At 37.1% G+C, this 16,361-nt stretch overlaps 2 protein-coding genes and 1 non-coding gene across 3 annotated transcripts; 1 reads left to right on the top strand and 2 right to left on the bottom strand.

The window, feature by feature from the left end:
• Window positions 1–2,029: 2,029 nt before the first annotated feature.
• Window positions 2,030–2,791, bottom strand: LOC107175753 (uncharacterized). The gene has a single exon (XM_015527482.1). The coding sequence runs from the start codon at window positions 2,789–2,791 to the stop codon at window positions 2,030–2,032; it is 762 nt and encodes a 253-aa protein (XP_015382968.1).
• A 1,721-nt stretch (window positions 2,792–4,512) lies between these two features.
• LOC107175754 (uncharacterized) lies at window positions 4,513–5,073 on the bottom strand. Its single transcript, XM_052434941.1, has one exon. It carries the CDS (start codon window positions 5,071–5,073, stop codon window positions 4,513–4,515), a length of 561 nt encoding a protein of 186 aa, XP_052290901.1.
• A 4,298-nt stretch (window positions 5,074–9,371) lies between these two features.
• Window positions 9,372–9,478, top strand: LOC112499461 (small nucleolar RNA R71). The gene has a single exon (XR_003067056.2). It is a non-coding gene; the product is annotated as a small nucleolar RNA R71 (small nucleolar RNA).
• Window positions 9,479–16,361: the final 6,883 nt, after the last annotated feature.

Genomic DNA, 16,361 nt, shown 5'->3' with positions numbered 1-16,361 from the left:
AATATCCATAAGACATGCCCTTTTGCTGCTCTATCTTAACTGAAACTATTAAATGGGTGGTCAACTGAAATAACAGTTGTATTTATAAAAACTACTAGAGTATAATGCTACAGCATTACCATAACAACATAAAAGAACAGTCAAGAACCCATTGGATTATTTGTCATTCAACCACAAGTAAATTTAGTTCATAATCTGGATGAGAAAAATAAACATAAATATATTGATCTCGGAATACATCTAAACAATTCAAGGAAGAAGAGAACATATAAGTTGAGCACGATGAAAGACAAATAATTCTACACGGTTCTTTTCTTTGTTTCTGAATATCACTCCTCAATCTTGATCTCCTTCTTCTTGCCTTTGTAATTATTTTTTATGATAATTCCTTGCCGCCTTATGTGGTGCACGCCTCTTTTTATATTGTAAATTAGGGTAAAAGACCCAAAGTCCATGCGTGTGCATGCGTTTAAATTAGGAAGCATGCAGATCCCGATTTTATAGCTGACCCGCGCTTTAAGCTTTCTCTCGCATTGCTCTCTGGTTGCTGCAATACTGGTTGCCCTAGCATCCACAACAACACTGCATTATTCCCAATTGTGCTTGTCTTCTTTTGTGGCCATCTTCTTTCCTCCTCTTGCTCATCTAATTTCTCAGCATCCCCTTATGAATTTAAAACCTACAATTATGCACTTGTTTTTAGCACAAATTACTTCATTTAAATAAAACTTATTAAAACCCAACTAAAATGAATGTTTATGCAAAAGGTAATCAAAATGTAATAAAAACACCTTATTTGTTCTCTAAATGACCTTGATTTAAGTCTAGAATTGATGTAATAACTCTCATTTCCTGAAGTTATCACACCCCCAAACTTAAACCATTATTTGTCCTCAAGTAATGACACATACTAACCTTTCCCGCAAACAAACATGCACAAAACTTTAGCTCTTTTATCAATTTTGCAATGATTCTTCCACCTTCAGATCACAATCCCAATCATACAAAATGCCTATAGTAAATCAGTTCTAGATCTAAGCTTCTTTCTATCCATAGTGTGTGTGTGCTTCCTTTGATTGAATTACAGATATGCTGTAACATTACCAAAAGACTGCATAAATTTCCGTAGTGACATACTTCATTCATAAATGGAGTAGCATAAATTTCACATACTCAAACTGTGATTGTTTTAACATTGAATAAACTGAGAAGTACTCAACCTCCTCACTGTAACATTTATCTTTCATGTGAATGTCAATCACTTGTAATGATGACGCCCAATTACTCAAACCATGCCCAGATTAGAGTTGCTGCAGCAATATCTGTAGTATAATCTTATTTAAAGGTATCTTTTACTCAAGGCTGAACATGGGGCTCATGAACAGTCCTGGATACTCAATGCCTTAGACAAAGGACTTCTTTATATATATATATTAGAACTGCTACAGCATTGCTCATAACTCTTGCTACCTTTGACACAATTCTACATATGGGGTACATACTCAGATCTGGTTACTCAGCAACTAGACCATTGGAGCAGAGTTTATTTCATAGATATCATAGTCAATCAACTTGCTTCTCCCTCCAAACGTAAGATCTTTTCTATTCTTTTGGCTCTGCTCTAGCAATCTCATACAATTCAACCAAAGTCTAAGTGTTGGGACATAATTTCACTTCTATCTATAACTGTCTCTACTTGGCATTCTAATAAATATTGTCTAACACTCAATTTATCTTCATTAGGCTTTCAAATCCATACACAAATATTAGATAAAGAGCTTCATACAGCACAAATATAAACACATACATAAACACATGCATTCAGAAACAACCCCCCCAAACTTGAGAGATGCTGTGTCCTCACAAGCATATAGAACAAAAGCACACAACTTGACAAGGATATGGAAGACCTTAGAAAATACCATATAAATTGACAAACAAAATACCATACATTTTTGTTTAGAAGAACAAACTAAAAAGGAAAGAGTACTCTCATGTGGTGGGGACAACAGCACATGATGGAATGCTATCAGCGCTTCTTGGATGCACTGCGCAGCTTATCCTTTGGTGAAGCTTTTGGAGAAGCAGCTGGTAATGACTTTGTCTTTTTCCCTATGGGGCTAGCGAGAAGAGTTGGGGTTGCTGTAGCAGTACCTGTAGATGTACTGCATTTTCGTTTGCTGAATTGTCTTGGACTGGTGCGAATAGGCTGGCTAGTAGTTTGCTGGGGAGGCTTTGTAGTTAATGCATCAGCTGCCTGGCCCTCAGCTGTGATAGCCGTAATGACCGTAAATAGTTGCTTGGCTTGCTCAAGTGTAGGCATAGTTCTGGCAGCTGCAGCAGCCAGCTCAGCATCGACTTGCTCCATTTCATATTCAGAGGCTGGAAGTGTTGTCATTTTTGCTTTGCCCTTGGCCTTTTTCTTACTCGCGAGGACTGGAATAGACGGCTCCTCTTCAAGGTCTTCCTCTTTCTCTTTTTGAATAATGTGCTTTTTCCTGGTTTTGGGCTGGGCTGGGATGGTTGGTTCCTCACGTTCCTTCTTCGAATTGTCCTTTGCTTCTGTGGGTGAGCTATCAGTCTCAGAGTTGTCACCTTCTTCCTTAGGCTGGTCAGATGGTTCAACATCCTCTGATTCTTGCTCTGCTTGTGGTTCGGCTGCAGCATCTTCTGCTGGTTCCTCTGTGGTAGTGGCTTCTGCACTGGCCTCCGCTGGAGCATCTGTAGTGTGGTTGTCAAAATTAAACTGCTGGAGCAATGCATCAGGAAAGTTTCGGTGAGTGCGTTTCATGTACAGAGCAAATTGATGTAGTTGGTTGTCCAGGTGCTGTAAATAACTCCAAAACCGACCATTTTCCCTCTACTGAGCTTCCACACATTGAGTTATACTATTGCTGAGTGCCTGGATAGTCTATTCCAAGCCAATAGCTCGTCTTGGTCCTGTGACAACAGCTGGTTCAGTGGTTGTTCCAGCACTCTCACCAGCAACTCGCTCAATGGTACGTGCCGTAAAGGTACCATCATTTTTTACATGTTCATTACTGGCTTCGAGACGAACACCTGAAACTATACAAATGCTGGTAACGAGTGAGGAAAATAACAAGGCAGCAGTTCGTTGAGTCTTGGTTGCACAATCTCGGATTTCTTTAGCGATGATGCTACCTACATCTGTGGGAAGCCCTCGAACAATGACATATAACAAGACCAACCTCTCTTGCAAAACTGTAGTGGTGTGAGTAGTGGGCATAAGCCTAGATTTCAGAAATTTCACCCACACATTAGCAACAGGTTTCAAATCTATCCTATTAACTACATGCTTTTCCTCGTTAGCCCATGATGCCCCTTCGATTGTAAGAGTTGTGAAAATGGTGTTCCACTTTTTCGGGGTTAATTTATCACGCAACTTAGCATATTCACAAGTAATTTCAGCAGGTAAGTTATAAAAAGCATTGATAACACGGAGGTCTAATGGGACAAATGTATTTCTTATCTAAATATTGTGCTGATCAGGGCTTACCAAATTGGCGTAAAACTCTTTGACTATAGGCAGCACAGGGTCTTGGAGGTGGTTGCAAAACTCTAGCCATCCTCGCTTTGCTATAGCATTATGAATTGTTTGCACAATTCCTGTGAGTTGGTCTGGAAATTGAAACATTTTTTCTTCCAGAATCCGACGTGGCTCTATGAATTCTTCATATTTTTCTTGAGCGTGGTAACTCTGGAATCGTGACGGATCTTTGAGGCGGCTTGCTGTTTTCTTGTATCTCAGCATTGCTGTAGCAGTAACAAATTGAGGCTACTGTTCCTGAGAGTAAAAAGAGAAGAAGAAGTTAAGAATTATGAGAGTTGGATTTGCGAAGGAGATGGAGAATAGTGGCGTAGAGTACTAAGCACAGTGATTCCTTTTTATAGTGGACTTTTAATTGGAGATAAATACGGTAACTTGAAATAATTGAGGGAATAAAATATTTTGAATTAAATGTGCATATCCCAAAATCATCGGCCAATGAATTTAAAGCTTTAATTCCAGAAATTTGTTTCCGCAATTTCTATCCATATCCATGCGTCCATCTGTCATGATTTTATCTCCAACGGTTAGTGAAAGGCTCTAGCTTTTAATTTACTGTAACGGTAAAATTAGCTGCTGCAACATCCATTCGCTTATTCTAACAACTGATATATACTCCCCACGAAAGCTACTGACGCGTGGTTCACCTATGAATTCTGCCACCATACACTCTCATGTGTTAATATGGAATTCAATTATTATTGACGCATTATGAAATGAAATAGATATATCAAACTACAGTGAAAATAAAGTATGCAATAATGGAAAAGGATAAAAATAAATGGTTAATATGGAAAACCATGATTAACTAAAATGTAAAAGAAGAAGAGTTGTCTACAAAACCAAAGTATATCAAAATTAGTTTGAAGTGGCTATCTCCTCAATGGGCTACCTCCCAAGAAGCGCTTAATTTAAGGTCCTTCAGCCTGATCTTCTTTCTTTGTTCAATAGCTGGGTTCTTTAAGGAGTAACACCTCCTTTGAACATTCTGCTGCTGGATGTATGTAATGCTTAACCCTGTGTCCATTAACCTTGAACTCGTGGCCTGTTTGTTCATCTAGAAGATCAACAGCTCCATGAGGGTAAGATTTTAACAGCTTAAATGGGCCAGACCATCGTGATTTGGGCTTTCTCGGAAATAATCTTAATCTTGTATTGTGGAACAACACTAATTGACCAGGGGTAAATTTCCTGTGTTGAATATGCTTGTCGTGCCAGTGTTTTGTTCTCTCTTTATAGATTCTTGCATTTTCAAATGAAAATAACCGTAATTCATCAAGCTCACAAAGTTGAAGTCTCTTTTGCTCTGCTGCAGCATGCATATCCCAATTTAACTTCTTCAGTGCCCAATGTGCTTTATGCTCGAGCTCTAGTGGCAAATGACAAGCTTTGCCATAAACAATTCGGTAAGGAGACATGCCAAGTGAAGTTTTGTTTGCTGTTCTGTAGGCCCATAGAGAGTCATGCAAGTGTGAAGACCAATCATTCCTCGTTGGCTTCACCATTTTTTCTAAAATCTTTTTAATTTCTCTGTTGGACACTTCAGCCTGACTATTGGATTATGGGTGATATGCTGTTGCTATCTTATCCTTGACTCCATATTTCATCATTGCTGCAGCAAAGATTTTGTTGCAAAAATGTGTGCCCTTATCACTAATAATTGCTCTAGGAGTGCCAAACCTGGAAAAAATATTTTTTTGAAGAAAAACCACCACTGTTTTAGCATCATTGGTATGTAATGCTGCAGCTTCTACCCACTTGGAGACATAATCCACAGCAACAAGGATATATAAGTTCCCAAAGGATGGGGGAAAATGTCTCATGAAATCTATTCCCCAAACATAAAAAACTTCCACTTCCAGTATGTTAGTCAATGGCATCTCATGTCTGCTAGTTATGTTCCCTGTCCTTTGACACCTGTCAGAGCATTTAACAAATTCATAAGCATCTTTAAAAATAGAGGGCCAATAATAACCTGATTGCATAACTTTGGCAGCTGTTCTGTGACCACCAAAATGTCCTCTATATGCTACAGCATGACATGACTCCAGTATATGAGGTATTTCTTCTGCTGCAGCACATCTTCTTATTACTTGATCTGAGCATAGCTTATATAAATGTGGGTCATCCCACTGATAACTTCTAACATCATGAAGAAATTTCTTTTTCTCTTGAAACTTCAGCTCAGGTGGTAGCAACCCACTTACTAAGTAGTTAGTAAAGTCTGCATACCATGAAGATTCTGACTGCTGTAGCTTCTGTGCTTGCTGTAATACCAACAGTTGTTCATTAGGAAAAGTTTCGGTGATGCCCTTCCTTGTCAATGTACTAGTGTCTGCTTCCAGCCGTGACAAGGGGTCTGCCACTTGATTCTCAGTCCCCTTTCTATCTTTAATTTCCATATCAAATTATTAAAGCAGTAAGATCCACCTGATTAATCTTGGTTTGGCATCCTTCTTTGAAATTAAATATTTGATGGCTGCATGGTCTGTGTACACAGTTACTTTAGTACCTACCAGGTAAGCTCTAAATTTGTCAAAAACAAAAACTACTGCTAACAACTCTTTCTCTGTAGTGGTGTAATTGAGCTGAGTTGGAGTGAATGTTTTGCTTGCATAGTATATGGAATGAAAAACCTTAACCTTTCTTTGCCCTAATACTGCTCCCACAGAATGATCACTAGCATCATACATAAATTGAAATGGTAAAGTCCAATATGGAGATATCACTACTGGAGCAGTGATCATAGCTTTCTTTAATTCTCCAAATGCTTGAAGACACTCTTTGTTAAAGTGAAATGGTTTGTCATGCTCCAGCAATGAACACAGAGGCTTAGTTACTTTAGAAAAATCCTTAATGAATCTTCTGTAGAATCCAACATGCCCAAAAAAACTCCTAATAACCTTTACTGAAGTTGGAGGTGGCAGTTTATCTATTACCTCTATCTTGGCTTTGTCTACCTTAATACCATCCTTGGATATCTTGTAACCCAGCACTATTCCTTCTTGCACCATGAAATGTCACTTTTCCCAATTGAGTACTAAGTTGGTCATCTCATATCTTTTAAGAACTTCTTCCAAGTTATGTAAACAATTATTGTATGTGTCCCCAAAAACTGAGAAGTCATCCATGAAAACTTCCAAAGTCTGCTCTACCATATCAGAAAATATAGACATCATGCATCTCTAAAAAGTTTTGGAGCATTGCATAGCCCAAATGGCATTCTTCTGAAGGCAAATGTTCCATAGGGACAAGTAAATGTAGTCTTCTCTTGATCCTCTGGAGCTATAACAATCTGGTTGTAGCCTGAATACCCATCTAAGAAGTAGTAGTACTGTTTTCCAACAAGTCTGTCCAACATCTGATCTATGAATGGAAGTGGGAAATGATCTTTCCTTGTAGCTTTGTTGAGCTTCTATCCATACACACTCTCCATCCAGTCACTGTCCTTGTAGGAATAAGTTCATTCTTCTCATTAGCCATTACTGTTATCCCTCCTTTCTTTGGAACACATTGAACTAGGCTTACCCATGAACTGTCTGACATTGGGTATATGACTTCAGCATCTAACCATTTGATGATTTCCTTCTTCATCACTTCTTTCATAATAGGATTCAGCCTTCTCTGGTGCTCTACCGAATTGCTGGAACAATTCTCTAACAGGATTTTATGCATACATATGGATGAGCTTATCCCATTTATATCTGCCATGGTCCATCCAATTGCTCTTCTGTATTTTTCCAGCAAATCTACTAGACTCTGTTCTTGACCTGCATCCAAAGTAAAAGAAATGATTACAAGAAGTGTGTTGTTTTGACCAAGATAAGCATATTTTAAATGTGAAGGTAAAAAATTTAATTCAAAACCAGGAGGTGATTCAATAGATGGTAAAGTTGTTTTTACTTCCCTGTCTGAAAGATTCAGGTGTTCAATAGACTTGTTGTGCCTGTCAGATTGCTGTTTGTCCATCCAATCTGTTTGGATTGCTGCAACATCTTCCTCTTCAACATCCTTAAAGGTGGTGGCTTTGTCAAGTACATTACTGCAGCATTTGTCCATTCTGTCTGCTATAACAAGATCCACTATACTTAGGAAATTGCAATCTTCTACTTCATCAGGGTTCCTCATAGCCTCTAGTACATTAAATGTGACTTGCTGATCATTCACTCTCATGGTGAGCTCTCTTTTCTGCACATCTATCAAAGTTTTTTCAGTTGCTAGAAAAGGTCTTTCAAGTATAATGGGTACCTCTTTGTCAGCTTTAAAGTCCAGCACAATGAAATCCACTGGAAAGATGAATTTGTCAACCTTTACCAATACATCCTCTATCATTCCTTCAGGGTATGCATGAGATCTGTCAGCTAATTACAGAGTGACTGTTGTTGGTCTGCACTCCCCTACTCCCAGCTGCTTAAATACAGATAATGACATCAAATTAATACTAGCTCCCAAGTCACAAAATGCTCTGCCAGCATACCTAGTCCCTATAGAACAGGGTATTGTAAAACTACCTAGATCTTTCAATTTTGTGGGAATTTTACTCTGGAGCATATGACTACTTTCCTATCTTAAAGCAACAGTTTCAAACTCTCCCAGCCTTCTTTTTTGTGCTAATATATCTTTTAGAAATTTCACATAATTTGGCATTTGCTCCAAGGCTTCCACAAAAGGTATATTTATGTGCAGTTGTTTCAACACTTCTAGGAATTTGCTGAACTGCTTGTCTTGTTTTTGCTTCTGGAACCTTTGTGGGAAATGTGGTGGATGTTTAAACTGCTGGGTAGCTTTAGGAGATATCAAACTTTGTTTGTTTGATTTGGTTCAGGTTGTAATTACTGGTGTTGTGACTTTTTTTTCAGCATGTTCTGCTTGAATTTCCTCTGCAGTTGCTGTAGCTTGGCCCATGTAACCGGTGTCTTGAAGAGGAGTTTGCTGTAACAGGCTTTCCTTTTGAGTTGGTTTTTGTGCTGAATTGTATTCTATCCCATTTTTGGTCACCTCAACTGGGATATCAACATTCTTTCCAGATCTCAAACTAATTACTTTGCAGTGTTCTTTGCTCTCTCTCCTAGGGTCTTCTGTGTTGCTAGGTAGGCTTCCTTGAGTTCTGCTGCTCATTGCTGTGGCTAGTTTTCCCATTTGGTTCTCAAGGTTTCTCAATGACACAGCTTGACTCTGCACAATTGCTTCATTCTTTGCAATATATTCCTTGATCAGAGCTTCCAATGAAGTGATTGGATCCTGACTAATATGCTTTTACCCTTGACTTTGTTAATGAAAACCAAGTGGTTGTGTGTTTCTACTCAGTCCATTCAATGCTGGAGCATTTCGATTCTGACTGCTCCATGAGAAATTTGGGTGTTGTTTCCAGCCTGGGTTGTAAGTATTTGAGTATGGATTGTTCTGAGGTTGTCGATTGAAGTTATCCACATAATTTACTGAAGTTGGATTTCCAGGACAATTATCAAAATCATGTTCTTCACCACAATAGACACAAGAAAGTTCAGTAACTTGCTTTACTGTTGCTGGAGCAGCTGTCATGGCTTTTACCGTGTTAGTCAATGAGGTTACTTGTGCTGATAAGGCTGTAATTGCATCAATGTTATGTACCCCTGCTGATCCTCTTACTGCTGATTGCCTGGTTGAAGGCCACTGGTAATTATTGTTGGCAATTCTTTCCAGAATTTCATAAGCTTCAGTATAAGATTTGGATAACAGAACTCCATTTGCTGAAGCATCCACCATTAACCTTGTACTTGGATTCAACCCATTGTAGAAAGTTTCCAATTGAATGCAACAAGGAATACCATGATGAGGACACCTTCTGAGCAATTCCTTGAATCTTTCCCAAGCCTCGTACAAACTTTCATCTTCTAGTTGATGGAAAGAAGTAATTTCATTCCGCAACTTTGTATTTTTTGTTGGTGGGAAATATTTCATTAGGAATTTATCCGCCACTTCATTCCATGTAGTGATGGAATCAGATGATAACGAATTTAATTATGCTCTTGCTCGATCTCTTAAGGAACAAGGGAATAGCCTCAGCCTTAAGGCATTTTGTGTTGCTCCAACAATCTTGAAAGCATCACTTACTTCCAAGAACAATTTAAGATGGAGATGAGGATCTTCATTTGGCAATCCATTGAATTGCCCAACTGTTTGCAACATTTGAAACATTACTGGCTTTAACTCAAAATTTACAGTATCTACTTCAGGTTTGATGATGCCAGGATGTACAACTTGGGGAGTTAGCACAACATAATCTCTTATAGCCCTGTCTCTGTCATCAACCATGTAAATAATATTGTTATTGCCTGGCTGTCTCCCGTTAGCATGTTCATTCTGCTCTTCTTGAATGTTGACTGGTTGCAAGAGCCCGTGAGGATTCAAATTCCCTGCATCCTGTAAATTATTCATGCTTGAAGCAATTTCTGAATTCCTTTGTTCTCTTCGCAATCTCCTGATAGTCCTTTCAATCTCATGATCGAATTGGAATGCCACAGATCTGTCTTTGTGCATGCATGTACCGATCTGCCAATAAATAGAATAAATCAAATCAAATTCGGCGCTATCAAGATTTACTTCACACTTTAAAAATAAAGAATCAATCCCCGGCAACGGCGCCAAAAACTTGTTGGTTGATTTCTATAATCAATTACTATCAATGCCAATGTGCAAGTATACACAACAAGTAATAAAGTGATGAGTATCCAAATTCGTCTCCACAGGGATTGATGTTACTCCAAAATGCTAAAGCAATCACAATAATGCAAATCAACTAAAGATCGAAACAAACAATTGTCAAATAATTCTCTCGTAACTAATAATTGTGAGAGATGGAAATAAAACAATACTGTAATGAAATAAACTAAGTTAAATGTGTCTAAGATTCAATTGAGAATATAGTAGTTGAATGATCAAACTCTCTTAATGTGGTGACTGTTGTTTACCAAATTAGCACTAGTTGTTACAATAAGTGTTGCAGCAATGGGTAGAATGAATCTGCATTCGTAGCTATCGCATGTTGGAAATATCATTCCTCTAAATCTACTAACAATGACTAGTTGCTTATATATTTATGGTACGACATTATAACCTTTAATCTCTCCACCCTACAAGGTGAACACTTATGTCTAGAGTGTCACAAATCTTAACTTCAAGTAGTGCCCTTATGGGATTTAAGGTAACCTAATCCAGGAAACTCGACTTAAGAACAAGTAATACTCTAATAATATCCGCTAAGACATGCCCTTTTGCTGCTCTATCTTAACTGAAACTATTAAATGGGTGGTCAACCGAAATAACAGTTGTATTCATAAAAACTACTAGAGTATAATGCTACAGCATTACCATAACAATATAAAAGAACAGTAAATAACTCATTGGATTATTTGTCATTCAACCACAAGTAAATTTAGTTCATAATCTGGATGAGAAAAATAAACATAAATATATTGATCTCGGAATACATCCAAACAATTCAATGAAGAAGAGAAAATATAAGTTGAGCACGATGAAAGACAAATAATTCTGCACGGTTCTTTTCTTTGTTTCCGAATATCATTCCTCAATCTTGATCTCCTTCTTCTTGCCTTTGTAATTATTTTTTATGATAATTCCTTGCCGCATTTCTATGTGGTGCACGCCTCCTTTTATATTGCAAATTAGGGTAAAAGACCCAAAGTCCATGCGCGTGCATGCGTTTAAATTAGGAAGCATGCAGATCGCGATTTTATAGCTGACCCACGCTTTAAGCTTTCTCCCATATTGCTCCCTGGTTGCTGCAGCACTGGATGCCCTAGCATCCATAACAGCACTGCATTATTCCTGATTGTGCTTGTCTTCTTTTTTGGCTATCTTTTTTCCTCCTCTTGCTCATCTAATGTCTCAGCATCCCCTTATGAATTTAAAACCTACAATTATGCACTTGTTTTTAGTACAAATTACTTGATTTAAACACAACTTATTAAAACCCAACTAAAATGAATGTTTATGCAAAAGGTAATCAAAATGTAATAAAAACACCTTATTTATTCTCTAAATGACCTTAATTCAAGTCTAGAATTGATGTAATAACTCTCATTTCCTAGAGTTATCAGGAGGCCATTTCAGCACTAAGAAAACAGCGACTAAAGTTTTACAATGTGGTTTCTATTAGCCAACTATATTTCGAGACGCTTACACTTTCTGTTTTTCATGTGATAGGTGTCAACGAATGGAGATCATTACACGGAGAAGTATGATGCCACTAAATCCAATTTTAGTGGTTGAGACTTTTGATGTATGGGGTATCGACTTCATGGGACCCTTTCCTCCTTCTTTTGGCCATCAATACATGTTTGTTGCTGTTGACTACGTATCAAAATGGGTAAAAGTAATTCTATGTAGAACCAATGATCACAAGGTAGTGATAGGATTTTTGAAAAGCAACATTGTTTCACGCTTTGGATTCCCTCGAGTGATAACCAGTGATGGTAGTGCCCACTTTTGTAACAAAGCATTCAAAGCTCTTTTGACAAAGTATTTCATCACTTACTAAGTGGCGACCCTATATCATCCGCAAACCAGTGGCCAAGTTGAGATTTCCAATCGAGAAATAAAGCACATATTAGAAAAGACGGTGAGATCAGACATAAAAGATTGGTCATTAAGACTTGATGATGCATTATGGGCATATAGAATGGCTTTCAAGACCCCGATTGGGATGCCACCCTACAGGCTAGTGTATGGAAAAGCTTGCCACCTACCTGTGGAACTCGAGCATCGTGCATATTGGGCCATCAAGAAATTCAAATTTGACATGCAGCAAGCTAGCTTAGAAAGAAGATTACAATTAGCAGAACTTGAAGAAATTCGCAATGATGCATACGAAAATGCCAAAATTTACAAGCAGTGAATGAAAGTCTTTCATGACAAGCAAATTATGAGAAAATCTTTCACTCCAGGTCAGAAAGTGCTTTTATTCAATTCTCGCTTGCACCTATTCCTAGGTAAGTTACGCTCTCGATGGTCTGGCCCCTTTATTGTTCATATTGTTTTTCCATATGGAGCAATTGAAATTAAGGACCCAAAGAACGGTGTTACGTTTAAAGTTAATGGTCAAAGATTAAAGCCATATCTAGAGTACCAGCCACATGGAGAGGACACCGAAATAAATTTGAGTGACCCACCAGATTTGAATTGAGTTTTTTTTCTTTCTTTTCGGTGATTTGATTTTTTTTTCTTTTTATTATTCTTTTGCTAATTGAAATTATTTTTGCATAAGTGTGTTTGTTTAACCATTAAGTTTTCTCTTATCATTGATAATCATGAGTGCCATAGATAAACAGTTCCTCCTGGACATTCTTAAACCACCTCAACATGTAAAATCTCATCTCAAAAGGCAGATTCGATTTTGTAAAACACATCGTATTTGGGCTCTGCAACCACCAGAGTTAGTATCTTATGTTGAGGATTTAGAAAGCCAACTCAGAGACATTGAGAGAAGTGTCTACAACATCCCGTTGGAGCTTGAGGTAAATTCAATAAGAGGACAATTGTAATTTTCTTTGTGTTTTAGTTTGTTTTTCTTTATGTGCTTTAGTTTGTTACTCCGGTGAAGTGGCGAATAACGGTACTCCGTGACAATCAAATCGGTTACTTCAGTTTCTCGTAATAACTGATATTCTGAGGCGAAGGTATGGACATAAACGAGATTTTAGCAAAGCTTCACAATCGATTCCCTTCACTTCCTCAGAATGCCCTCTTTACAATCTATAAAGCTCGGTCCGAACACATGCGATTGCTCATGAAGAATAACATATCTACTGACATCTGTTGGTTAATCGAGGCCAAAGTATGTTTGACAGGTTAGTTACCTCCAAAATTTATTGCATACATGCTTGGTTGTGGTAAAGAAAATTATGCAAGAAAACGAAGAGCTTGAAGAATTTCTGTTGTTTGTCATAAATGTGCCAGAATGAGATGCAATAAAAACCTATGTTCTTTAGGAATGGTGTCTGATAACAGGGAAGATAAGATTCAATTCATTAGGGATGGCTTGAATAAGGAGTCATTGGATGATATCCTTTTGTCTCTTGAAACGCATCCCAGTGGATATGTGCAAGGAGCGATTCTCCAATTATGGTCATTATTCCAGAAAGAGCATGCACGATATAGTCTCGGAAATCTGACTATAAACGACCGTGTTTGCCAGTTTATAAGAAAACTGGATGGGAAGCCTATTCTCAACCCATAGAGGGCGTTCAAGCCGTTTCTGGACGTAAAACCAGAGGAAGATGTGAGCCACAGTCATAACTACCTGTAAATATCCTTTTACTTCACTGTTGTTTTATTTTACTATTGTTTTATCATTTGCATTATTGTCTTTAATTATTTTATTTTATTATTTTTTCATTTTTACTGTTTGCTTTTTTACTATCGAGCCATGTGCTTTACGCGTTAATTGACACTTACATGCTACCTCACACACAGTTGTGACCCACTGTCACAAAGATTCTTAAATATGATTTTTTGTTAAGCACTCACAAATTATTTTTGAGAAGTATCCCAATGGCAGCTACTCCCAATAAACAATTCAAGAACATTTGTGTGCTTTCTGGATTTAACTATGGCAAACATAAAGAGTTCGTTGAGGCAGCAATAGATCTTGATCGAAGCATAGCTGAGAGAAAACTACACTTGGTGTATGGAGGAGGTAACCAAGGGTTATCAAAATTGGTCTCAGAAGATGCTTTTGTCAGAAGAAGCCAAGTGTTAGGCATCATCCCAAGAGCCCTAAAACCTTTGGGCAGTTTGTCTGACTCACCGACTGGAGAAGAGTTAGTCGTCTCAGGTATGCAAGAAAGAATAACTGAAATGCTTAATCATGCTGATGTTTTTATTTTCCTTCCAGGAGATCTTGCAACTCTAGAGGCACTTATCACATTAGCATCTTGGGTCCATCTGCACATTCACCAGAAACTTATCGGTTTGTTAAATGTCAATAACTTTTATAATGGCTTTATTGCATTTCTTAACCATGCAATAAAAAACTATTTCATTCCTTCCACAGTGAAAAAGCTTTTTATTTGTGCTCACACTACTAATGAGCTACTTGATCTGTTACAAGCTTATAGACCGGAGCCAAATCCCTGGACCTTTGTGTTGGAGCATCCAAATAATGATGGTAACAGTTGCCGCAGTAAGAAGTACAAATTAGATTTAACTCTCCGCTTGTAAATATTTTCTTCTGTGTTGCACCACCCAGGTAATGTCTTTTAAACTCTACTTCTTTCCTTTCAAACATTGAGGACAATGTTTCGTTCTGGTTGGGGGGAGGGAATAATCGACAATTGTAGAATGTTGGTTAAGTTTTTCCTAATTTGTTTTTTGTAGAGACTAACCGTGGCTAACTTTTTGTGTTGATGATGGTTGAATATAAAGTGTAGTTACTCTAGAAACGCATCTTCTTTGTTTGAAAAAAAAAACAAAAAAAAATCCAGACATTTTCTTTTTCTTTATTAAGCTTTGACAATTATTTTTTTTTCTAACTCCTTCTTTCTAATTTCTCCTTTATAAATATACACTTTCAAATTTTTGAGTCGAAGATGGCTGAATATGGAGTGTAGTGCCTTTAGAAACGCATCTTCATAGTTAAAATTAAAAAAAACATTTTATTTTTCTATCATTTTAATTGTAACTTTTCTAATTAGTTTTTCTGCATCATTTTCACATTTTTGCATGCATATTTTCCTTTCATATTTAGAATAGGTTGGGGGGTAGAATGTTGTTTAAAAAAAAAGTTGTGTGATTTGTTTTAACATTGGATGACATGATGAATTTTAAATTTTAGTATTTGTATTATCTTTGGTCTTAAGTGATGTTACGCCATGTTTACTAGTCTACATGTTGATGTCGGAGACAAATATGAGTTGCTTGAAGGAATGAACATGTCATAATACGTACCAAGTGAGTTTCTGAGCCTATCATTTTTCTTGAAGAATAACCCTTTTGCCAATTCTTTATACAACTTAGCAGTTTATTATTTTATACACGATCTCTAGATTTCTTTTGAGTTAACCATTAAAAAAATAGTAAAATGAAAAAAAGAAAAAAAGAAAAGAAAAAAATGTGTGTTGCTATATCTGGAGGCCCATCTAACTAGTAGATATAGAAGATTATTTAGAGCCCTAAAAGACGATGGAAATGTCATCTTTGATCCGTTTCAGCCTTTCTAGTCATCCATTTTGTAAAATATCCATAGTTAACCCTTTTGAGCCTTAAAAAAAAAAAAACTTTTCTTTGTCAAACTTATCATCTTGACCCACTCCGATTTGGAGTATTACCCGATATTTTACAAGTTCCATCACCTATTTATGTTTGAGAAAAATGTAAATAATTATTTTGTTCAGTGAAGTTGTGCCAAACAAAAGCAAAAAAAAAATTGTTGTTAAATAAATAAATAAATAACAATAATATGTGAAATCCACCTTGCAACTTTCAAAAAAAAATCTTTGCATTTTTCTCAAACATACACTTTGTTTTCCTTATTTCCCCTCTTTTGTTAGCCATGTCCCTAGCCTACGTTACGTCTTAATAAAAATCCTTCTTGATTTTAGGGAACTATAGTCAGAAATAGAAGCTAGTTATATGGGCTAAAAAGATGTAGTGGTGCATAATAAAAAAAAATAAATAAATTGGGTTGACTATCATTTTTGTTTGACTTGAGATCATATTATTTCTGAGCTGAGGGCATATTTCTTTCATCTTGGTGAGAGTGTGTGACATTACTTCCTTATTATTTTCTCTCAAA

The sequence above is a fragment of the Citrus sinensis genome, chromosome 2, assembly GCF_022201045.2.
Source record: "Citrus sinensis cultivar Valencia sweet orange chromosome 2, DVS_A1.0, whole genome shotgun sequence".
Classification (NCBI taxonomy): Eukaryota; Viridiplantae; Streptophyta; class Magnoliopsida; order Sapindales; family Rutaceae; genus Citrus; species Citrus sinensis.
The sequence above is the reverse complement of the archived record's forward strand: the minus strand, read 5'-3'. Positions and strand labels throughout refer to the sequence as shown.

Bases quoted from the DNA above. Each gene is read 5' to 3' on its own strand.
- LOC107175753 (XM_015527482.1), bottom strand. From the start codon at position 2,791: ATGAAACGCACTCACCGAAACTTTCCTGATGCATTGCTCCAGCAGTTT.
- LOC107175754 (XM_052434941.1), bottom strand. From the start codon at position 5,073: ATGGTGAAGCCAACGAGGAATGATTGGTCTTCACACTTGCATGACTCT.